This window comes from Bombina bombina, chromosome 1 (assembly GCF_027579735.1).
Source record: "Bombina bombina isolate aBomBom1 chromosome 1, aBomBom1.pri, whole genome shotgun sequence".
Taxonomy (NCBI): Eukaryota; Metazoa; Chordata; class Amphibia; order Anura; family Bombinatoridae; genus Bombina; species Bombina bombina.
In genome coordinates, this window is record NC_069499.1 from 1,462,476,930 (window position 1) to 1,462,502,947 (window position 26,018).

A 26,018-nucleotide genomic window follows, 5' to 3' on the forward strand; every position below is an offset into this window, starting at 1 on the left:
CAATCAAGCTATGTGTTTTTTGCTGTTTTGGACCCCTCCAGGATTTTTTAACATTTGCTAAATAAAATTAACTTTTTAATTCACTAACTGACCTAAGGATCAAGTTGTTTTTTTGTTTTTTTTTACTTTGTATATATATATATATTCATATAAATATCTTGCTATAAATAGATATATCAGTCCAAAAATCATTGAGAAATATTTATTTAGAAATAAATAGAACTTATTCCGTTACAAAAACATTTTTGCATTATGAAATATTCGCATTTTCATGTACACCTTTCAAGGAGAATACGTCATGGGCTTTGCGCAACATATTAGGGTTTTTGTGTGTTTTTTTCTATTTGGCTTCTCCATTGACTTCTATGGGGAATAAGTGAATGCGCACGCAATTTGGCTGTATATAATATGCAGCTTAACGCGCAAGCAAAATAAGTTATTTTTCAACTTGTAATAGCTGCACAACCCCAAAGGCAAAAAAGCCATAACGCGTGCCGTGTTTTCGCAACTGATTTGCCTTATGACTTGTAATCTTGCCTACAATGTTCAATGTAATTTGTAAAAAAAATCTACAGTATATGATCCAAATTTGTTAATGTTGCATAACAACTTTTAAAGCATAATCAGAATCTCACAAACCTAAATACACTGCTGTATACAGAATATAAACGCTTTAAAGAAAAAACAACAACAGAAAGTGTAAAGTTTAAATGCAATAAAACTTCAAGGACAAAATCTAAAGTCTAAAGTCAATTAAAATACAAAACACGAAGAGTAAAATGCCACAGAAATGTTCATGTCATGGAGGGTTATATAGTACTCTGCTTATCAGGGAATGCTCCATAGAGGAGTATAACAATATCTGCCTTTCAGTGGTTGAGGATAATTTTAGATCATCTTATTTGAGTAGAAAGCTTTATAAAATTGTGTCCCCTGTCTTCACTGATACCTCTCCTGTATTGCTATTATGGATCATCTGTTTTAGATCTCTTTCCTCTGTCTACCTCTTGCCTTTCTTGTATATTTGTCTAATAAGCATCTCTCCTGTGTCTCCTCCTCCAGGTTAACTGTCCTGTTTCTTTCTGCCCACCTCAGCAGCTCTCTCTCCTATACTTCAGTTTGTGTTGTGTAACTGGTCAGTCACGTGACTCAGGGTTTTAAAGGAAGTGTGGGACACTGGCACTGGTGCTGCTGTCTCAGGAGTGGAGCCAAGAAGAGTCTGTGAAGGACAGGATCAGGTAGAGAGGTATGTGATTCAGTGCCAGTAGCTATTTTAAAGTGTCTGTTTATCTAGTATGTTTTATGGCTACAAATTACCAATTGTAAGAATAAAGGCTTAAGGGGATAGGAAAGTCAAAATTAAACCACCTGATTCATAGATTCATATAGAGCACACACTTTTAAGACACTTTTAAATTCACCCCTATTTTCAAATGTGCTTCGTATCCCTTGTTGAAAAAGAATACGCACATATCCTACGCTAGTGGGAGCTAGCTGCTGATTGGTGCCTGCACACATTTGTCTCTTGGGATTGGATAACTAGATGTGTTCGGTAGTGCAATGCTGTTCCTTCAGCAAAGGATAACAAGACAATTAAGCAAATTTGATAATAGAAATAAATTGAAAAGTTGTGTAAAATTGTATGTTCTATCCAAATCATAAAAAATAGAGTTTCCTGTCCTTTTAAAGAGATATTCTCATGATATTTTATAAGAGAAGTTGATTTATTTCTTTAAACAAATCTGCAGTTATTATGTGTTTAATCCCTGTTAGGGGTTTAAACACAAAGTCAAAGTTGTGCTCTTGCTACTGGAAATAACAATTATGTGGCAGCTAGAGGATACACACATATGCTGTTTTTTGATTGGTCCACCTGCCATATACTCATACACAGCTGCAGGGAAATAAATAATTACATAAATAAAATAAAGCTACTACCAAAATAAAGTTTCATTATTTACAAGAATGATGTTTGTTTCTGTTGGTTTTTTTTCCATACAGGATGGAGAAGTACCTTAAAATTTGTGATGCATTGTTATCAGAGCATAAACTATTGATAACTCATAAATCGCATGCAATGACAGACAAATTATTAAAAAAATAATAACATATAAATGCTTAAAGGGGCATGAGACCCCAAATTTTACGTTCACGAGTCAGAAATTTCACAATTTTAAACAACTTTCCAATTTACTTCTATTATCAAATTTTCTTTGTTATCTGGGTATATTTTGTTGGAAAGCAGTGAAGTATATCTCAGGAGCGTGCACGTGTCTGGTGTCTCAGGAGCGTGCACGTGTCTGGCAGCAGTTTTGCTAGAATGTTATCCCTTTGCAAGAGCACTAGATGGCAGCACTATTTCCTGCTATGTAGTGCCCCAGACACATACCTAGGTAACATAGTAACATAGTAGATGAGGTTGAAAAAAGACAGAAGTCCATCGAGTTCAACCTATACAAATATAAAATACTTACAAAAAGCTCCAGTTAAGCTTAAATAATCCCACTAAAAGGTGACCCATTTAATACAAGCAATCATATCCATGAATTTTGTTTCTAGACAGAAATGTATCCAAACAATTTTTAAATGTATTTATAGTATTAGCATTCACTACCTCCTTTGGTAACGAGTTCCACAATTTTATTGCTCTTACAGTGAAACAAACGTTTCCGTTGCAGGAGATTAAATCTCCTTTCCTCCAACCTTAAATTGTGACCTCTTGTCACAAACAATTTTCTTGGAATAACAGAGCTTCTGCCATCTCTGTATATGGGCCTTGAATATATTTATATAAAGTAATCATGTCACCTCTCAAGTGCCTTTTTTCTAAAGAAAACAGACGCAGTTTGGCTAACCTCTCCTCATAGCTTAAATTCTCCATTCCCCTTTGTGGCCCTTCTCTGAACTTTTTCTAGTTCTGCAGTATCTTTTTTTGCAATCGGTCTCCAGAACTGCACTCCATACTCAAGGTGAGATCTTACCAGGGATTTATATAGTGACAGAATTATACTTTCCTCCCATTTAAGGTACCTCTTAAAACAAAGAATACCATGGGAAAGAATGAAATTTGATAATAGAAGTATATTGGAAATGTTTGTAAAAATAAATTGTATGCTCTGCCTGCATCACTAAAGAACATATCTGGGTTTCATATCACTTTAAAGAAAAGAGTAATAGACAATTTAATATGTGTTTAGATCCAAGATAAACCAGTAGTGCATAACACTATAAAGATGCTCTAATCTTCTTGGGGAGAAAACATTATTGACACAAATTATGCAAGTGTAAGTCTTTACTTCACTGTATATTCATTCTTATGTAAATGTATCCCAAAAATAAAAACACTAGTGTATAACAAACACATCCCAAAGGGTTGTGAACTACTGCTTTACACAAGACTTTATGTTCCCTAACAAGATATATACAAGTTTTTCCTACCTAATCACAGGTACATCTGTCACAATGACAAGTGTCGCTTATCAGCACAAGTAGCAAAACTCTCAAAGTCTGTTCTGCTACGAGTTGGTCAAAGGTACCTGTCAGTGTACAGCATAGATAGGTACCTGTCAGTGTACAGCAGAGATAGGTATCTGGCAGTGTACAGCATAGATAGGTATCTGTAAGTGTACAGCATAGATAGGTATCTGTCAGTGTACAGCATAGATAGGTATCTGTCAGTGTACAGCATAGATAGGTATCTGTCAGTGTACAGCATAGATAGGTATCTGTCAGTGTACAGCATAGATAGGTATCTGTCAGTGTACAGCATAGATAGGTATCTGTCAGTGTACAGCATAGATAGGTATCTGTCAGTGTACAGCATAGATAGGTATCTGTCAGTGTACAGCATAGTTAGGCACCTGTCAGTGTACAGCATAGATAGGTACCTGTCAGTGTACAGCATAGATAGGTATCTTGTGTCTGTGTATCCCATAACTGTCCAGCTTATCCACACAAGGACTGGAGACTGACACGATTACTAGGTAATAAAATTTAACTGACCCACTGACTGACACCACTGTGCTCACACACAGATATCTTTTAAATCTGGTCAGTACCTCAGAATGCCAGGTGTCCAGTATTCAACCGTACAGTCCAGCATTTTAGCAGCCTGTCCAGTAAAATATATAAAAAAATACTTGACACTTAAATGTAGGTGGAATTTCTGCTGTTAAAATGTGTTACAGGCAACCAAAGAGGTAAAATTATTGGTTTATATATTACGGGCAGCCAAGAGGTAAAAACAGAATTTATGTTTACCTGATAAATTACTTTCTCCAACGGTGTGTCCGGTCCACGGCGTCATCCTTACTTGTGGGATATTCTCTTCCCCAACAGGAAATGGCAAAGAGCCCAGCAAAGCTGGTCACATGATCCCTCCTAGGCTCCGCCTACCCCAGTCATTCGACCGACGTAAAGGAGGAATATTTGCATAGGAGAAACCATATGATACCGTGGTGACTGTAGTTAAAGAAAATAAATTATCAGACCTGATTAAAAAACCAGGGCGGGCCGTGGACCGGACACACCGTTGGAGAAAGTAATTTATCAGGTAAACATAAATTCTGTTTTCTCCAACATAGGTGTGTCCGGTCCACGGCGTCATCCTTACTTGTGGGAACCAATACCAAAGCTTTAGGACACGGATGAAGGGAGGGAGCAAATCAGGTCACCTAAATGGAAGGCACCACGGCTTGCAAAACCTTTCTCCCAAAAATAGCCTCAGAAGAAGCAAAAGTATCAAACTTGTAAAATTTGGTAAAAGTGTGCAGTGAAGACCAAGTCGCTGCCCTACATATCTGATCAACAGAAGCCTCGTTCTTGAAGGCCCATGTGGAAGCCACAGCCCTAGTGGAATGAGCTGTGATTCTTTCAGGAGGCTGCCGTCCGGCAGTCTCATAAGCCAATCTGATGATGCTTTTAATCCAAAAAGAGAGAGAGGTAGAAGTTGCTTTTTGACCTCTCCTTTTACCAGAATAAACAACAAACAAGGAAGATGTTTGTCTAAAATCCTTTGTAGCATCTAAATAGAATTTTAGAGCGCGAACAACATCCAAATTGTGCAACAAACGTTCCTTCTTTGAAACTGGTTTCGGACACAAAGAAGGCACGACTATCTCCTGGTTAATGTTTTTGTTAGAAACAACTTTCGGAAGAAAACCAGGTTTAGTACGTAAAACCACCTTATCTGCATGGAACACCAGATAAGGAGGAGAACACTGCAGAGCAGATAATTCTGAAACTCTTCGAGCAGAAGAAATTGCAACCAAAAACAAAACTTTCCAAGATAATAACTTAATATCAACGGAATGTAAGGGTTCAAACGGAACCCCCTGAAGAACTGAAAGAACTAAGTTGAGACTCCAAGGAGGAGTCAAAGGTTTGTAAACAGGCTTGATTCTAACCAGAGCCTGAACAAAGGCTTGAACATCTGGCACAGCTGCCAGCTTTTTGTGAAGTAACACAGACAAGGCAGAAATCTGTCCCTTCAAGGAACTTGCAGATAATCCTTTCTCCAATCCTTCTTGAAGAAAGGATAGAATCTTAGGAATTTTTACCTTGTCCCAAGGGAATCCTTTAGATTCACACCAACAGATATATTTTTTCCATATTTTGTGGTAAATTTTTCTAGTTACAGGCTTTCTGGCCTGAACAAGAGTATCAATAACAGAATCTGAGAACCCTCGTTTTGATAAGATCAAGCGTTCAATCTCCAAGCAGTCAGCTGGAGTGAGACCAGATTCGGATGTTCGAACGTACCTTGAACAAGAAGGTCTCGTCTCAAAGGTAGCTTCCATGGTGGAGCCGATGACATATTCACCAGATCTGCATACCAAGTCCTGCGTGGCCACGCAGGAGCTATCAAGATCACCGACGCCCTCTCCTGATTGATCCTGGCTACCAGCCTGGGGATGAGAGGAAACGGCGGGAATACATAAGCTAGTTTGAAGGTCCAAGGTGCCACTAGTGCATCTACTAGAGTCGCCTTGGGATCCCTGGATCTGGACCCGTAGCAAGGAACCTTGAAGTTCTGACGAGAGGCCATCAGATCCATGTCTGGAATGCCCCACAGTTGAGTAATTTGGGCAAAGATTTCCGGATGGAGTTCCCACTCCCCCGGATGTAATGTCTGACGACTCAGAAAATCCGCTTCCCAATTTTCCACTCCTGGGATGTGGATTGCAGACAGGTGGCAGGAGTGAGTCTCCGCCCATTGAATGATTTTGGTCACTTCTTCCATCGCCAGGGAACTCCTTGTTCCCCCCCTGATGGTAGATGTACGCAACAGTCGTCATGTTGTCTGATTGAAACCGTATGAACTTGGCCTTTGCTAGCTGAGGCCAAGCCTTGAGAGCATTGAATATCGCTCTCAGTTCCAGAATATTTATCGGTAGAAGAGATTCTTCCTGAGACCAAAGACCCTGAGCTTTCAGGGGTCCCCAGACCGCGCCCCAGCCCATCAGACTGGCGTCGGTCGTGACAATGACCCACTCTGGTCTGCGGAAGGTCATCCCTTGTGACAGGTTGTCCAGGGACAGCCACCAACGGAGTGAGTCTCTGGTCCTCTGATTTACTTGTATCGTCGGAGACAAGTCTGTATAGTCCCCATTCCACTGACTGAGCATGCACAGTTGTAATGGTCTTAGATGAATGCGCGCAAAAGGAACTATGTCCATTGCCGCTACCATCAAACCTATTACTTCCATGCACTGCGCTATGGAAGGAAGAGGAACGGAATGAAGTGTTTGACAAGAGTTTAGAAGTTTTGTTTTTCTGGCCTCTGTCAGAAAAATCCTCATTTCTAGGGAGTCTATTATTGTTCCCAAGAAGGGAACCCTTGTCGACGGAGATAGAGAACTCTTTTCTACGTTCACTTTCCATCCGTGAGATCTGAGAAAGGCCAGGACCATGTCCGTGTGAGCCTTTGCTTGAGGAAGGGACGACGCTTGAATCAGAATGTCGTCCAAGTAAGGAACTACTGCAATGCCCCTTGGTCTTAGTACCGCTAGAAGGGACCCTAGTACCTTTGTGAAAATCCTTGGAGCAGTGGCTAATCCGAAAGGAAGTGCCACGAACTGGTAATGCTTGTCCAGGAATGCGAACCTTAGGAACCGATGATGTTCCTTGTGGATAGGAATATGTAGATACGCATCCTTTAAATCCACCGTGGTCATGAATTGACCTTCCTGGATGGAAGGAAGAATTGTTCGAATGGTTTCCATTTTGAACGATGGAACCTTGAGAAACTTGTTTAGGATCTTGAGATCTAAGATTGGTCTGAACGTTCCCTCTTTTTTGGGAACTACGAACAGATTGGAGTAGAACCCCATCCCTTGTTCTCCTAATGGAACAGGATGAATCACTCCCATTTTTAACAGGTCCTCTACACAATGTAAGAATGCCTGTCTCTTTATGTGGTCTGAAGACAATTGAGACCTGTGGAACCTCCCCCTTGGGGGAAGCCCCTTGAATTCCAGAAGATAACCTTGGGAGACTATTTCTAGTGCCCAAGGATCCAGAACATCTCTTGCCCAAGCCTGAGCGAAGAGAGAGAGTCTGCCCCCCACCAGATCCGGTCCCGGATCGGGGGCCAACATTTCATGCTGTCTTGGTAGCAGTGGCAGGTTTCTTGGCCTGCTTTCCCTTGTTCCAGCCTTGCATTGGTCTCCAGGCTGGCTTGGCTTGAGAAGTATTACCCTCTTGCTTAGAGGACGTAGCACTTGGGGCTGGTCCGTTTCTACGAAAGGGACGAAAATTAGGTTTATTTTTGGCCTTGAAAGACCTATCCTGAGGAAGGGCGTGGCCCTTACCCCCAGTGATATCAGAGATAATCTCTTTCAAGTCAGGGCCAAACAGCGTTTTCCCTTTGAAAGGAATGTTAAGCAATTTGTTCTTGGAAGACGCATCCGCTGACCAAGATTTCAACCAAAGCGCTCTGCGCGCCACAATAGCAAACCCAGAATTTTTCGCCGCTAACCTAGCCAATTGCAAAGTGGCGTCTAGGGTGAAAGAATTAGCCAATTTGAGAGCACGGATTCTGTCCATAATCTCCTCATAAGGAGGAGAATCACTATCGATCGCCTTTACTAGCTCATCGAACCAGAAACACGCGGCTGTAGTGACAGGGACAATGCATGAAATTGGTTGTAGAAGGTAACCTTGCTGAACAAACATCTTTTTAAGCAAACCTTCTAATTTTTTATCCATAGGATCTTTGAAAGCACAACTATCTTCTATGGGTATAGTGGTGCGTTTGTTTAAAGTAGAAACCGCTCCCTCGACCTTGGGGACTGTCTGCCATAAGTCCTTTCTGGGGTCGACCATAGGAAACAATTTTTTAAATATGGGGGGAGGGACGAAAGGTATACCGGGCCTTTCCCATTCTTTATTTACAATGTCCGCCACCCGCTTGGGTATAGGAAAAGCTTCTGGGAGCCCCGGGACCTCTAGGAACTTGTCCATTTTACATAGTTTCTCTGGGATGATCAAATTCTCACGATCATCCAGAGTGGATAATACCTCCTTAAGCAGAGCGCGGAGATGTTCCAACTTAAATTTAAATGTAATCACATCGGGTTCAGCTTGTTGAGAAATTTTCCCTGAATCTGAAATTTCTTCCTCAGACAAAACCTCCCTGGCCCCCTCAGACTGGTGTAGGGGCATTTCAGAACCATTATCATCAGCGTCCTCATGCTCTTCAGTATCTAAAACAGAGCAGTCGCGCTTACGCTGATAAGTGGGCATTTTGGCTAAAATGTTTTTGATAGAATTATCCATTACAGCCGTTAATTGTTGCATAGTAAGGAGTATTGGCGCGCTAGATGTACTAGGGGCCTCCTGAGTGGGCAAGACTGGTGTAGACGAAGGAGGGAATGATGCAGTACCATGCTTACTCCCCTCACTTGAGGAATCATCTTGGGCATCATTTTCTGTGTCACATAAATCACATCTATTTAAATGATAAGGAACCTTGGCTTCCCCACATTCAGAACACAGTCTATCTGGTAGTTCAGACATGTTAAACAGGCATAAACTTGATAACAAAGTACAAAAAACGTTTTAAAATAAAACCGTTACTGTCACTTTAAATTTTAAACTGAACACACTTTATTACTGCAATTGCGAAAAAGTATGAAGGAATTGTTCAAAATTCAACACAGTGTCTTAAAGCCTTAAAAGTATTGGACACCAAATTTGGAAGCTTTAACCCTTAAAATAACGGAACCGGAGCCGTTTTTATCTTTAACCCCTCTACAGTCCCTGGTATCTGCTTTGCTGAGACCCAACCAAGCCCAAAGGGGAATACGATACCAAATGACGCCTTCAGAAAGTCTTTTCTATGTATCAGAGCTCCTCACACATGCGACTGCATGTCATGCTTCTCAAAAACAAGTGCGCAATACCGGCGCGAAAATGAGGCTCTGCCTATGATTAGGGAAAGCCCCTAGAGAATAAGGTGTCCAAAACAGTGCCTGCCGATATTATTTTAACAAAATACCCAGATTAAATGATTCCTCAAGGCTAAATATGTTTATATGTGAATCGATTTAGCCCAGAAAATGTCTACAGTCTTAACAAGCCCTTGTGAAGCCCTTATTTACTGTCTGTAATAAAAATGGCTTACCGGATCCCATAGGGAAAATGACAGCTTCCAGCATTACATCGTCTTGTTAGAATGTGTCATACCTCAAGCAGCAAAAGTCTGCTCACTGTTCCCCCAACTGAAGTTAATTCCTCTCAACAGTCCTGTGTGGAACAGCCATCGATTTTAGTTACGGTTGCTAAAATCATTTTCCTCTTACAAACAGAAATCTTCATCTCTTTTCTGTTTCAGAGTAAATAGTACATACCAGCACTATTTTAAAATAACAAACTCTTGATTGAATAATAAAAACTACAGTTAAACACTAAAAAACTCTAAGCCATCTCCGTGGAGATGTTGCCTGTACAACGGCAAAGAGAATGACTGGGGTAGGCGGAGCCTAGGAGGGATCATGTGACCAGCTTTGCTGGGCTCTTTGCCATTTCCTGTTGGGGAAGAGAATATCCCACAAGTAAGGATGACGCCGTGGACCGGACACACCTATGTTGGAGAAATGACTGCTTAGTTGTGAAAAATATATATGGTAGGATCAATAGGGGGGTCTAAGGTGGAGCTTTGGCGGGGGGGCATTGACCCCACAGACCATCGTGCCCAGTTATCTACTAGTTTCCCAGTATTTTTATGATAGACAACTGGCAACTCTATATCTATCTAACCCTCAAAGATAAACACCAGGCACACCTGTTGTGTTCAGGGCGTAATCAAGTACATCAGTGTATTTATCTGTCCACGTGATCACTTTGTGGTCTGTATATAGGTGTATGAATGTCTGTGAGTGTTTGATTCCAACTGTTGAGAATCCTTTTTATATTTCAATGATGAGCATCTTAAACACACAGTTCCCATAGTTTTTTTGCTAACACCCCAATAAATAAAAAAAAGTTGCTACATTTTTTTATTTTTAAAAAAGGACTTCACATTTTATTTTTTGGGGGGCAATTGGGGGGAATTTGCCCGTTTATGGGCGTGCAATAAATTAGTGCTCCACTTGTAATCTAGCCCTATGTGTTTAACTCCCACAAATGGTTTTAATACATAGGTAAAGGCTCGCACAGGAGCCCTAAAAGACCAGTAAATGCAGTCGAATTGCTTAATCAACAAATGCATAATAAAAAGACAATGCAATATAAATTACAATGAATTTCAATCCAGTAGTACATTTGTTTCTGGCATATTTCCAAGCTAAAGGGACATTCCAGCCAAAATTGGAATCCACATGAATGCATTTCAGTTTTGAATAGAAGCATTTTTCTAACATACATGTTTTAGCAAAAACGCTTCTAATAAAAGCTGGCCTCCCTACATGTCACATACCGGCCTCTCTACATGTCACATACCGGCCTCTCTACATGTCACACACCAGCCTCTCTACATGTCACATACCGGCCTCTCTACATGTCACATACCGGCCTCCCTACATGTCAGATTACCGGCCTCCCTACATGTCAGATACCGGCCTCTCTACATGTCAGATACCAGCCTCTCTAAATGTCACATACCGGCCTCTCTACATGTCACATCCCGGCCTCTCTACATGTCACATCCCGGCCTCTCTACATGTCACATACCGGCCTCTCTACATGTCACATACCGGCCTCTCTACATGTCAGATACCGGCCTCTCTACATGTCACATTCCACCTCCCTACATGTCAGATACCGACCTCTCTACATGTCACATACCGGCCTCTCTACATGTCACATACCGGCCTCTCTACATGTCACATACCCCCTCCCTACATGTCAGATACCGGCCTCTCTACATGTCACATATCGGCCTCCCTACATGTCAGATACCAGCCTCTCTACATGTCACATACTGGCCTCTCTACATGTCACATACTGGCCTCTCTACATGTCACATACCAGCCTCTCTTACATGTCACACACCAGCCTCTCTACATGTCACATCCCTTACTTTCTACATGTCACATCCCGGCCTCTCTACATGTCACATCCCGGCCTCTCTACATGTCACATAACAGCCTCTCTTCATGTTACATCCCTGCCTCTCTACATGTCACATACTGGCCTCTCTACATGTCACATACTGGCCTCTCTACATGTCACATCCTGGCCTCTCTTCATGTCACATCCCAGCCTCTCTACATGTCCCATACTGGCCTCTCTACATGTCCCATACTGGCCTCTCTACATGTCCCATACTGGCCTCTCTACATGTCCCATACTGGCCTCTCTACATGTCACATACTGGCCTCTCTACATGTCACATACCGGCCTCTCTACATTTCAAATTCCTGCCTCTGTTCATCTCACATACCGGCCTCTATATATGTCACATACAGGCCTCTTTATATGTCACATACAGGCCTCTCTACATGTCACATACAGGCCTCTCTCCGTGTTACATCTCAGCCTCTTCATGTCACATATCAGCCTCTCTTTATGTCACATACTGGACTCTCTTTATGTCACATACCAAACTCTTTTCATGTAAGATACCAGCCTCGCTTCATGTCACATACCAGCCTCTGTTCATGTCATATCCCTGCCTCTCTTAAACATTTTCAGAGATGAGCATGTACAGTTTTTTAAACTTTCCAATTTACTTCAATTGTTCAAATTATTTTGTTCTCTTGGTATCTTTTTTTTGGAAAACAAGGTAGGTAGACTCAGGAGCATGCATGTGTTTGGAGCACTACATTCCAGGAGTTTTTCAAGAATGCTTTTAACAATGTTATACATTGTGAAAAAAAAAATGCTGTCATCTAGTGCTCAAAAGAATTCTTGCAAAATTGCTACCATATAGTTCTAATCCCTTTGCATGCTACCTACCTAGGTATTCCCTTCAACACAGAATACCACAAGAAAGAAGTCAATTTAATAAAAGTAGTAAAATTTAAACTTTTTTTTAATGTATACTTTATCTAAATCATATTTCATGTACCTTTAAGGTTTTAAGCACACAAAATGGCAAAGAAATGAGAAGCTAATATTGGAATAATAATAGGGTTTATAAATATCTTTAAAGGGTATCAACAGCATCTGTCTTAGGGTTGCCACACCTGTCCACCAATGACCCGGAGAGTTTGGGTTTCCTTTTGTGTGTCAGGGTTTGTAGCTAAGTCTGGATTTGGTGGTAAACTTCCACAGTCAAAAAGGTGATATTGTTCAATTGCAACATACTGCACATGTCTACACTCAGTTATATGCATGTGTGTGTCTTTGAGTGGGAATGTGTCCAAGTGTGTGTTAGTGTCTTTGTGTGTGAGAGTGTGTGTCTTTGTGTTTGTCAGAGTCTTTCTGTGCATGTGTGAGTAAGTGTATTTCTTTGTGTGTAAGTGAGTGTGTGAGTGAGAGTATTTAGATAGAGCATGCAATTTTAAGCAACTTTCTAATTTACTCCTATTATCAATTTTTCTTCATTCTCATGCTATCTTTATTTGAAAATGTAGGAATCTAAGCTAAGGAGCCGGCCCATTTTAGGTTCAGCACCTAGGTTGCACTTGCTGATTGGTGATAATATGAGTAAATTAGAAAGTTGCTTAAAATTGCATGCTCTATCTAAATCATGAAAGAAAAAAATTGGATTTACTATCCCTTTAAGCTGCCTTCAGAAAGTTGTGTGATCAAAGGTTTGAATTATATGATAAACATAAAGTACCAAGTACATTAGCTACAGACATTCTGTACGAAAAAAACTATAATAATTTACTCAATATATATATATATATATATATATATATATATATATATATATATATATATGTTTTATACCTCTTGGTTTAGTTTATCATAGTTCTTTTTATCATTATTTGTGTTATAGAAATTTTATAGGATTTTTGGCATGATTCCAGATTGTGAATGTTATGTGGTTTATTGTCTGTATTGTTCCTTTTAATACAAAGTTAATTAATGTACAATCCCAACATTTCCCAGAGGCGTTCCAGGACAGGAAGCTGAAGGTAGTTTCTGGGTAGTGACCCACTAGAACAGGAGTAGGCTGTTGATGTGCTCTGGATAGGGTTGAATTACGTGGGGTGGAATGTAGGAAGTGCCCGTGCAGTTCCAGGATATTGGAGCAGCTGCCCTGATGGGAGAAACTGCGGAAGGGATAACGGACAGACCTCCCAGTCGGTGACTATCCTGCAAGGGTTAGGGAGGGCTGGTACCTACGTATATTAGAGGGATGTAATATTCAAAACTGAAATGTGCATGAGTGCATTTTAGTTTTAAATGGGATAATTTTTGCAGTATTCATCTATTAGCAAAAACACTTAAAGTAAAAGACATCTTGTTTTTACAGCATGTGCACACGTGTGAATGAGAGTGCAGAAGGCATGAGCAGTATATGTGGACAGTCAGCTGAAACAATGATAACTTTTACTAGAAGACTCTTGCCAGTGCAAGTATAATGCAAACTACTTCTTTTTAATCATTATAGGGGCAGATTACAAGTGGAGCGCTAATTAATTCTCCCTCTAGAATTAAGCTGTTTGCGGGCATCGTGCTGCGCTTGTATTATGAGTTGAAAGTAAACTGTTTTTTCTCACGCGCTAACCCAACGAGCGCAGAAAGCAGAACTTACAATATTGCGTGCGTGTTCACGTATTCCCCCATAGAAGTCAATGGAGAAAAAAAGTGGGGGGAAAAAGCTAACACCGTAGTCATGCGCAAACCTGATCGCATATTCTCAAGTGTGCTAACCCAACATGAAAATATTAATATTTCACATTCCAATGTTCTTAACATAGAAGAATATGTTCTATTTATTCATAAATAAATATTTCTACATATATCTGATGATATTTTGGTACATACAGGTATGTATATATATATATATATATATATATATATATATATATATATATATATATATATATAGGAATATCTATTTATCAATACATAGAACATATTCTGCTATGTGCAGAACATTGGAATGTGAAATATTTACAGTAAATACATTGTTAAAACCTTTTTTTAATAGGAATATTGAAAACATATGCTTTTTTTTTTTTTAAAAAAAGGGATATGAAACGCACATTTCTCTTGTAAAGGTGTATCCAGTCCACGGGTTCATCCATTACTTGTGGGATATTCTCCTTCCCAACAGGAAGTTGCAAGAGGACACCCACAGCAGAGCTGTCTATATAGCTCCTCCCCTAACTGCCACCCTCAGTCATTCTCTTGCAAGTTCTCGACAAGAAAGGAAGTATCAAGAGAGATGTGGTGAATTAGTGTAGTTTTTTACCTTCAATCAAAAGTTTGTTATTTTTAAACGGTACCGGCGTTGTACTGTTTTTACTCTCAGGCAGAAATTGGAGGAAGAATTCTGCCTGGAGGTTTGATGATCTTAGCGGTTTGTAACTAAGGTCCATTGCTGTTCTCACATATAACTAAAGAGTATGGAAAGAAAACTTCAGTTGGGGGGACGGTCTGCAGATTGCCTGCTTTGAGGTATGTTCAGTATATTTTTTTTCTAGAGAGATGATAAGGTCTAGAAAATGCTGACAGTGCCTGGTATATTTGAGGTAAGCCTGATACAGTGATTTAATAGCAACTGAGATCATGGGGTCGATCCGATAAAAATCGTCGCCCGCAAAAGCTGGCGATGCCAATATTTGCGCGGGTTTGGTTTCCTATATACGGCGTAACCTAGAAGTTACGCGCGTATATTTCTGCCGTCGCCTGTAGTTTTTTTGGGCCATAGGCAGGTATACCAAACCCGCGCAGTTTGGTATCCAATATACAGCGTAAGGACTTACGTGGAGAAATCTTACTCCATTTTCACCTCGCCACAAAAAGCAGCCGTAAGAAGCCTTACGCTGACTATTGGAGCCCCGTAACTCCCTAAACTGGCTAAAATAAACCTAACACCTAACGCATGCGCAATGTCTATCTTCCTGTCAACAGCGATCTGCTAAATAAAACCTAACACCTAACGCATGCGCAATGTCTATCTCCCTGTCAACCGCGATCCCCCGCCGCAATCCCTAATAAAGTATTTAACCCCTAAACCGCCGCCATCTACATAAACTAACCCCCTACTGTGAGCCCCTGAAACCGCCACCATCTAACTGATCTATCCCCTAATGTGAACCCCTTACACCGCCGCCATCTATATTAAAATTATTAACCCCTAATTTAATCTACCTACCCCGCCGCCAGCTATATTATCTATATTAACCCTAAGTATATTATAGTTAATATAGTTATTACATTATATATATTAACTATATTAACCCTAATTATATTAGGGTTAATATAGTTAATATAGTTACTATAGTATTTATATAAACTATATTAACTCTATCTAACCCTAACACCCCTAACTAAATTCTTATTAAATAAATCTAATATTAATATTATTAATTAAAATATTCCTATTTAAATCTAAATACTTATCTATAAAATAAACCCTAAGATAGCTACAATATAATTAATAATTACATTATAGCTATGTTAGGGTTTATATTTATTTTACAGGTAAATTGTTAATTATTTTAACTAGGTATAATAGCTATTAAATAGTTATTAACTATTTAATAGCTACCTAGTTAAAATAATTACCCAATTACCTGTAACATAAATCCTAACCTAAGTTACAAATACACCTACACTATCAATAAATTAAATAAACTACAAATATCTATCTAAAAATACAATTAAATAAACTAAACTAAATTACAAAAAAAACAAAACACTAAATTACAAAAAATTAAAAAAATATTACAAGATTTTTAAGCTAATTACACCTATTCTAAGCCCCCTAATAAAATAATAAAGCCCCCCAAAATAAAAAAAATTCCCTACCCTATTCTAAATTAAAAAAAGTTCAAAGCTCTTTTACCTTACCAGCCCTTAAAAGGGCCTTTTGTGGGGGCATGCCCCAAAGAAAACTGCTCTTTTGCCTGAAAAAAAAAACATAATACCACCCCCCAACATTACAACCCACCACCCACATACCCCTAATCTAACCCAAACCCCCCTTAAATAAACCTAACACTACCCCCCTGAAGATCTCCCTACCTTGTATTCACCCAGCCGGGCCAAACTCCTCATCCGATCCGGGCGATGTTTTGAAGCAAGCGGCAGAGAGTCTTCTTCCATCGGCGATGTCTTCAAGCAAATCGGCATCTTCAATCTTCTTTCTTCGCTCCTCCGCCGCGGAGCATCCATCCGGCACGACGACTTCCCGATGAATGAGGTTCCTTTAAATGACGTCATCCAAGATGGCGTCCGTCAAATTCCGATTGGCTGATAGGATTCTATCAGCCAATCGGAATTAAGGTAGAAAAATCTGATGTAAACATTTAGTAGAGTTTACTTCTTTTTATCACTGTTTTGCAGTTTATGAGGTAGTTTTTTTCTCTTAAAGGCACAGCACCGTTTTTTATTTAATTGCTTTTTCACATTTATTAAAGTGTTTTCCAAGCTTGCTGGTCTCATTACTAGTCTGTTAAACATGTCTGACATAGAGGAAACTCCTTGTTCATTATGTTTAGAAGCCATTGTGGAACCCCCTCTTAGAATGTGTGCCAAATGCACTGACCTTTCTATAAGTTATAAAGACCATATTATGGGTTTTAAGGATTTATCACCAGAGGTTTCTCAGACTGACAAAAGGGAGGTTAAGCCACCTAGCTCTCCCAATGTGTCAGAACCTATATCTCCTGCGCAAGTGACGCCAAGTACATCTGGCGCGTCCAATGCGTTTACCTTACAAGACATGGCGGCAGTTATGAATCATACCCTCACAGAGGTATTGTCCAAACTGCCAGGGTTACAAGGAAAGCGAGACAGCTCTGGGGCTAGAACAAATACAGAGCTTTCTGACGCTTTAGTAGCTATGACTGATATACCCTCACAATGTACAGAAGCCGAAGCAGGAGAGCTTCTATCTGTGGGTGACATTTCTGATTCAGGGAAGGCATTACTCCAGTCTGACTCTGAAATGACAGCATTCAAATTTAAGCTTGAACACCTCCGCTTGTTGCTCAAGGAGGTTTTAGCAACTCTGGATGACTGTGACACCATTGTAGTCCCAGAGAAATTGTGTAAAATGGACAAATACTTTGCAGTGCCTGTTTACACTGATGTTTTTCCAATACCTAAGAGGTTTTCAGAAATTGTTACGAAGGAATGGGATAGACAAGGTGTACCGTTCTCTCCCCCTCCTGAGTTTAAAAATATGTTTCCCATAGATGCCGCTACACGGGACTCGTGGCAGACGGTCCCTAAGGTGGAGGGAGCATTATCTACCCTAGCTAAGCATACAACTATCCCTGTTGAGGACAGTTGTGCTTTCCTAGATCCAATGGATAAAAAATTAGAGGGTTTCCTTAAGAAAATCTTTATACAACAAGGTTTTATTCTCCAGCCTCTTGCATGCATTGCCCCAGTCACTGCTGCAGCAGCTTTCTGGTTCGAGTCTCTTGAAAAGGATCTTCAGGTGGAGACCCCGTTGGATGATATCCTAGACAGGCTTAAAGCTCTTAAGTTAGCCAATTCATTTATTTCTGAGGCCGTTTTTCATTTAACTAAGCTAACGGCTAAGAATTCAGGTTTTGCCATTCAGGCGCGTAGGGCGCTATGGCTTAAATCCTGGTCAGCTGACGTTACTTTAAAGTCTAAGCTTCTCAACATCCCCTTCACAGGGCAGACCCTATTCTGGCCTGGACTGAAGGAGATCATTTCTGATATTACTGGAGGGAAAGGCCACGCCCTTCCCCAGGATAGGTCCAACAAATTAAGGACCAAACAGACTAATTTTCGTTCCTTTCGGAACTTCAAGAGTGGCGCAGCTTCAACTTTCTCTACTTCAAAACAAGAAGGAAATTTTGCCCAGTCCAAGCCAGTCTGGAGACCTAACCAGGCTTGGAGCAAGGGAAAGCAGGCCAAAAAACCTGCTGCTGCCTCTAAGACAGCATGAAGGAGTAGCCCCCGATCTGGGACCGGATCTAGTTGGGGGCAGACTTTCTCTCTTTGCCCAGGCTTGGGCAAGAGACGTCCAGGATCCCTGGGCTCTGGAGATTGTTTCCCAGGGATATCTTCTGGATTTCAAAGCCTCATCCCCAAAAGGGAGATTTCATCTTTCTCAATTATCTGCAAACCAGATAAAGAGAGAGGCATTCTTACGTTGTGTTCAAGACCTTCTGGTCATGGGAGTGATCCACCCAGTTCCAAGGGAGGAACAGGGGCAAGGATTCTATTCAAATCTGTTTATAGTTCCCAAAAAAGAGGGAACTTTCAGACCAATCTTGGATCTCAAGATCCTAAACAAATTTCTCATGGTCCCATCCTTCAAGATGGAGACTATTCGAACCATCCTACCTCTGATCCAGGAGGGTCAATATATGACTACCGTGGACTTAAAGGATGCTTATCTCCACATTCCGATACACAGAGATCATCATCGGTTTCTCAGGTTTGCCTTCCTAGACAGGCATTACCAGTTTATGGCTCTTCCCTTCGGGTTAGCCACGGCACCAAGAATCTTTACAAAGGCTCTAGGGTCCCTACTAGCGGTTCTAAGACCACGGGGCATAGTGGTGGCCCCTTACTTAGACAACATTCTGATACAGGCATCGAATTTTCAAATAGCCAATTCCCATACGGACATTGTTCTGGCCTTTCTGAGGTCTCACGGGTGGAAGGTGAATGAAGAAAAGAGTTCTCTCTCCCCACTCACAAGAGTTTCCTTCCTAGGAACTCTGATAGATTCAGTAGAAATGAAGATTTTTCTGACAGAGGTCAGGTTGTCAAAGCTTCTAACTTCCTGCCGTGCTCTTTATTCCACTTTTCAGCCATCAGTGGCTCAGTGTATGGAAGTAATCGGCTTAATGGTAGCGGCAATGGACATAGTTCCGTTTGCCCACCTACATCTCAGACCACTGCAACTTTGCATGCTGAATCAGTGGAATGGGGATTACACAGATTTGTCCCCTCGGCTAAATCTGGATCAAGAGACCAGAGATTCTCTTCTCTGGTGGCTATCTCGGGTCCATCTGTCCAGGGGAATGAGCTTCCGCAGGCCAGAATGGACTATAGTGATGACAGATGCCAGCCTTCTGGGCTGGGGCGCAGTCTGGAACTCCCTGAAGGCTCAGGGTTCGTGGACTCAAGAGGAAGCCCTCCTCCCGATAAACATTCTGGAACTAAGAGCGATATTCAATGCTCTTCAGGCTTGGCCTCAGCTAGCTGCGGTCAGGTTCATCAGATTTCAGTCAGACAACATCACGACTGTAGCCTATATCAACCATCAGGGGGGTACAAAGAGCCCCCTGGCGATGTTGGAGGTCTCAAAGATAATTCTATGGGCAGAGGTTCACTCTTGCCATCTCTCAGCTATCCATATCCCAGGAGTAGAGAACTGGGAGGCGGATTTTTTAAGTCGGCAGACTTTTCATCCGGGGGAGTGGGAACTCCATCCGGAGGTATTTGCCCAGTTGATTCATCTATGGGGCAAACCAGAACTGGATCTCATGGCGTCTCGTCAGAACACCAAGCTTCCTTGTTACGGGTCCAAGGTCCAGGGATCCCAAGGCAGCGCTGATAGATGCTCTAGCAGCGCCCTGGTCCTTCAGCCTGGCTTATGTGTTTCCACCGTTTCCTCTGCTCCCTCGTCTGATTGCCAAGATCAAGCAGGAGAGAGCTTTGGTGTTTTTGATAGCTCCTGCGTGGCCACGCAGGACTTGGTATGCAGATCTGGTGGACATGTCATCTTTTCTACCATGGACTCTGCCGCTGAGACAGGACCTTCTACTTCAGGGTCCTTTCAAACATCCAAATCTAATTTCTCTGCGTCTGACTGCTTGGAGATTGAACGCTTGATTCTATCAAAGAGTGGTTTTTCCGAGTCGGTCATTGATACCTTAATTAAGGCTCGAAAGCCTATCACCAGGAAAATCTATCATAAGATATGGTGTAAATATCTTCATTGGTGTGAATCCAAGGGTTACTCATGGAGTAAAGTCAGGATTCCTAGAATATTATCTTTTCTCCAGGAGGGATTGGAGAAAGGATTGTCTGCTAGTTCCTTAAAGGGACAGATTTCTGCTCTGTCTATTCTTTTGCACAAACGTCTGGCTGAGGTTCCTGACGTTCAGGCGTTTTGTCAGGCTTTAGTTAGAATTAAGCCTGTGTTTAAACCTGTTGCTCCGCCATGGAGTTTAAATTTAGTTCTTAAGGTTCTTCAAGGGGTTCCGTTTGAACCTCTGCATTCCATAGATATTAAACTTTTATCGTGGAAAGTTCTGCTTCTAGTGGCTATCTCCTCGGCTCGAAGAGTTTCAGAGTTATCTGCTTTACAGTGTGATTCCCTTATCTGATTTTCCATGCAGATAAGGTAGTTTTGCGTACCAAATCTGGGTTTCTTCCTAAGGTAGTATCTAATAAGAACATCAATCAGGAGATTGTTGTTCCTTCATTATGTCCTAATCCTTCCTCAAAGAAGGAACGTCTTTTACACAATCTTGATGTGGTTCGTGCTTTAAAGTTTTATTTACAAGCTACAAAGGATTTTCGTCAAACATCTGCTTTGTTTGTTGTCTACTCTGGACAGAGGAGAGGCCAAAAGGCTTCGGCAACTTCTCTATCTTTTTGACTAAGAAGTATAATACGCTTAGCTTATGAGACTGCTGGCCAGCAGCCTCCTGAAAGAATTACAGCTCATAGAGCGGTAGCTTCCACATGGGCTTTTAAAAATGAGGCCTCTGTTGAACAGATTTGTAAGGCGGCGACTTGGTCTTCGCTTCATATTTTTTCTAAATTCTACAAATTCGATACTTTTGCTTATTTGGAGGCTATTTTTGGGAGAAAGGTCTTACAGGCAGTGGTGCCTTCCGTTTAAGGGCCTGCCTTGTCCCTCCCTTCATCCGTGTCCTAAAGCTTTGGTATTGGTATCCCACAAGTAATGGATGAACCTGTGGACTGGATACACCTTTACAAGAGAAAACAAAATTTATGCTAACCTGATAAATTTATTTCTCTTGTGGTGTATCCAGTCCATGGCCCGCCCTGTCATTTTTAGGTAGATGTTTTTTATTTTAAACTACAGTCACCACTGCACATTATAGTTTCTCCTTTTTTCTTGCTTGTCTTCGGTCGAATGACTGGGGGTGGCAGTTAGGGGAGGAGCTATATAGACAGCTCTGCTGTGGGTGTCCTCTTGCAACTTCCTGTTGGGAAGGAGAATATCCCACAAGTAATGGATGAACCCGTGGACTGGATACACCACAAGAGAAATACATTTATCAGGTAAGCATAAATTTTGTTTTTTTCTTTCATGATTCAGATACATCAAGACATTTTAAACAACTTTCTAATTTACTCCTATTATCAATTTTTCTACGTTCTCTTAATATCTTTATTTTAAAAGCAGGAATGTAAGCTTTGAAGCCGGCCCATTTCTGGTTCAGCACCTGGATAGCGCTTGCTGATTGGTAGCTAAATGTAGCCACCAATCAGCGCTACCCAGGGTGCTGACCCAAAAATGGTTTGGCTCCTAAGCTTTTTCAAATAAAGATACCAAGAGAACGAAGACAAATAGCTTATAGGAGTAAATAAGAAATTTCTCAAAATTGCATACTCTAAATATGTATCATGACAGAAAAAAATTTGAGTTTCATCTCTCTTTAACTGTCTATATATGTGTACATATGTATTTATATGTGTATATATGTCTGTAAATATATATATATATAAACACATATAAATACAAAAATACATATGTACACATACATATATAGACACACACACACACACACACGTATACACACACACATATATATATATATATATATATATATATATATATATGTACACATACATATTTAGAGATGTATATGTATGTATCTTAATGTGTGCAATATTTTTTAAAAAATAATTTTTATTAGATTGTGTTATTATGAGTGTAAGAGTACTTTGTAATGTAATTCTGATTAAGTGAAGTGCAACTTAGATGTAGTGCAACTTTCTTTCCCTGGGAAAGAGTTAACCAGAGGTCTGAAGTTGCGGTAATCATGCTAGCGTAAATCGAGATTGCCCTCAAGCAATCGTGTTTACTTTCAACTCGTAATACGAGCGATAAACCCGATGAGCACAAACACCCGAGACAAACCCCTTATCCCTTGTGCACATTTAAATGTTTACTATTATGTCCTGTAATGGACAAAATTTATTCCAAAATGTCTAGATATTGTATTATGTTACCAGGGCATAATAAATTGTATTTTTAAAGTAAATAATTAAAAACAATTGGGTTCTACATGTGTTCTACATGTGTTTGTAAGATGCTTGTAGATATGTTGGCCCTTAGTAACTACATATATTTTATGTTTACAGTGGGCTGCAGGATGTCATGGAGAGGGATCAAGAGCAAAGGAACAGTGAGACCAGAGGCGGTAGCCTGGGGGGTGCACGTGCTCCTCATGTTATCTACAGTATGCTCTGCAACCTCCTTATATAATGACCCTGTGCAGTGTGATGTGGCCCCTGACAGCCGGTTTGACTGCGCCCCAGAGAAGGTTCTCACAAAGGAACAGTGTGAAGCCCGTGGCTGCTGTTACTGCCCAACAGAGAACTCTCCAGGCATTGGGCAACCATGGTGCTTCTTTCCACCCTCATACCCAAGCTACAAGATGTCCAACCTGTCCCAAACAGACACTGGGCTCAGAGCCACTCTCACCCGCACCTTCAACACATTTATGCCCAAGGATGTAATGACCCTGCAACTGGACGTGCACTTTGAGACAGAGGGACGACTGCACTTTACTGTAAGTGACTTAACTGTGAATTTAAAATGAGACTATACATTTCTATCATGTGTATAAAAGAGCATTTTTTAAATGTTAAATAGTTTGGTTTTTGTTTTGCATTTTTTTAAACTAATATAAAGCTCATGTTAATGCAATAATGCTCTGTGGTGTAGATGCTTCTTGATTTATAAGCAAAACCCCACAGCTGTATTAGTGTGATCTGCTCCATAATATTAAAAAAAAGCTTCTGTTGCTGACTATCAATTCTAGAGGTGCTGTAGATTGTAAGACCTTGTTTAGCCCTAATGAATATAATTCCTATTTGTAGCTATACATTAATGAGTGTACATTTGCTTATTGTTAATAACTGTTTATATCATTTTAAAGGGGTGAAAGTAAGAACTGCCATACATTTTCACTTGTAGGTAACTTATTTTTCCTTTTTAAGATGTCCATATGTTAATACTGCACTTTAGTTTTGCCTCATCTAGTTAACAGCCAGTATCCGAACTGCCAGACAAAAGATGGTAGGATTGCAAGGATCCTGTCTATAACTGTTGTCATTTATATTTTCACCTAGATTAAGGACCCAGCTCAGAAGCGTTATGAGGTTCCCATCAAGACCCCACAAGTCAGTGGGAAAGCAGCCAATACCCTATATGATGTCCAGTTCTCCTGTGACCCGTTTGGCCTTGTTGTGCTCAGGAAATCTAATGGACTTGTCTTGTGAGTAGGGTTTATGGTTTTAGTTCAGTTTACACTGGGAATAAAAGGACCCAAGGCAGTTCTAGGGTCAAAAACTCACCAGCATGTAGAGAAATCACATAAAAAAAATTTTCTGAGCATTATATTGCAATGTATATGTCTCTCCTTCCTATGTAGAACCCTATATAGCAGGGATAGGCATGGACCAAGGCTATGGCGGACATTTTCCAAAGTACAGACCTAAGTGAAGGACACCAAAGTACATTTCAAATTAAAAACATCAAAAAACACTCTTTACCGAGAGGGTAGTGGATGCATGGTGGAATAGCCATTCAGCAGAAGTGGTAGAGACAGTGAAAGAATTTAAAAATAAATGGGATAGGCATAAGGCTATGCTAGGTATAAGATAAGGCCAGGAACTAATAAAAATATTCAGAAAATTGGGCAGACTAGATGGGTCGAATGGTTCCTATCTGCAGACACATTCTATGTTTCTATAAGTCAGGAGAGCAGCACTTTGCTGTCAAATGGGCTGCTTGTTGGTTGCCCCTGGTCTAGTTCCACAAGTACAAATTAGTCATCTAATCAAACAAGTTTAAAATAGCATTTATATAAAGACTGCTTGTGGTATACTAGTATAAAATGCTTTCAAAATTCTAATCTTTTTTTTTTTGTATTGAGAGTCTGCAACTCCTAACCAAACTCTCCCACCTTGATGTTAATCGCTTGATCATCATGGTTGGTTACCTATTTGGTTAGGTAAGGTTTATCAGAGTAGGCGGCAGTCTTCTACACACAGACACCAGCACCACGCTGCCGCACAGATCAAGGAATCGGGAAGGGTCACGGCTCACGGGTGGTTGACACAGGCTGCACTGCAGGCAGCTTGCTTCTTTCCTCTCTCTCACTCACTTTCCCACTACTAGGCGGCGTCCTGTGGTTGCGACCCCCAACCCTGCAAAACGTGGTGCCGCCTGCGTCATCTGTCCTACTCCTCTCTCCCCACCGCAAAATTGGTGGCTGACACTGCAAGGGCCAGTCACGGACACCAGTGTCCGTGTACGGACACCTTGCCTATCCCTGCTATATAGACCCTATATAAACAGCTCTAACGCTGAAATTTGACTTTCTAAAGTACGGATGCGATGTGTTTGATATATATCTCGCCAAAGTAAAGTCCAGAAAGAAATGCCACAGCACCACAGATTATCTCCAAAGATTATTCTTTTATTTCATAGCACATCATGGATGTAGTTTGTGTATCCCGTCAGAGCAGAGAGCTGTAGATCTCACCACTCCCCAAGTCTTAAGACATTCTTTCTTTCCCTGCTCACAGTCATTAGTCCTAGTATTAAGACTCTTTATTCACACTCATTCAATTCTCAACAGTGAAACACTGGTACCTAGAGGATTGCTTTGCCCTAGGCCAGCTAGATCTGTGGGTGTGTATGATCCATGTATCTCTGGTTGTGAAAAATATATGCACCAAATGTGAACGCAACTTGTAATGAGTGAGAGGGTTTAGGGACAACAGAATTCCCAGTGTCTGTTCTACATGTTTGTAGCAACAGAAGTATATCTGTTTTCTGATGGGATCTTATCTAGAAAGATAGAATTATTTGTCAGAAAGGAACCAGAAGACTGTTTAGTTTACCTACAGTATACTGCCAAGTGTAGGCCAAAGAATAGCGCTATGTATGTGCCAGACTTTAATAACATTCTGTTTGTTCCTGCTAGTACTGCAGGAAGTGATTATCTCCTACTCCCTTTGTACTATAGCAATATTGCAAAAATTCTACAAATCTACAACACTCTAAGCTGAACTCCTGTTTTCCTCTTTCTCTTTTACTTTAGGATTTTATAACATAGAAATATTCTTGTTAAACAAATTGCGTTACCTTTCCCATATATTTAATATGCTCCGGGTTTAGTGTTTTTGCGTCCTGGTGAGTGTTTGTCTTGTCTGACGTCAGCTCTCTCTCATTCTCTCAT

At 40.7% G+C, this 26,018-nt stretch overlaps 1 protein-coding gene across 1 annotated transcript in view; it reads left to right on the forward strand.

Moving 5' to 3' along the window:
* LOC128666516 (lysosomal alpha-glucosidase-like) overlaps nt 1-26,018 on the forward strand; it is a 154,888-nt gene that overhangs the window by 17,316 nt on the left and 111,554 nt on the right. The window contains exons 2-3 of the mRNA XM_053721167.1: nt 22,857-23,339; nt 23,902-24,047. Coding sequence (XP_053577142.1) covers nt 22,857-23,339; nt 23,902-24,047 — 629 coding nt within the window. The remainder of the gene's footprint in view (nt 1-22,856; nt 23,340-23,901; nt 24,048-26,018) is intronic.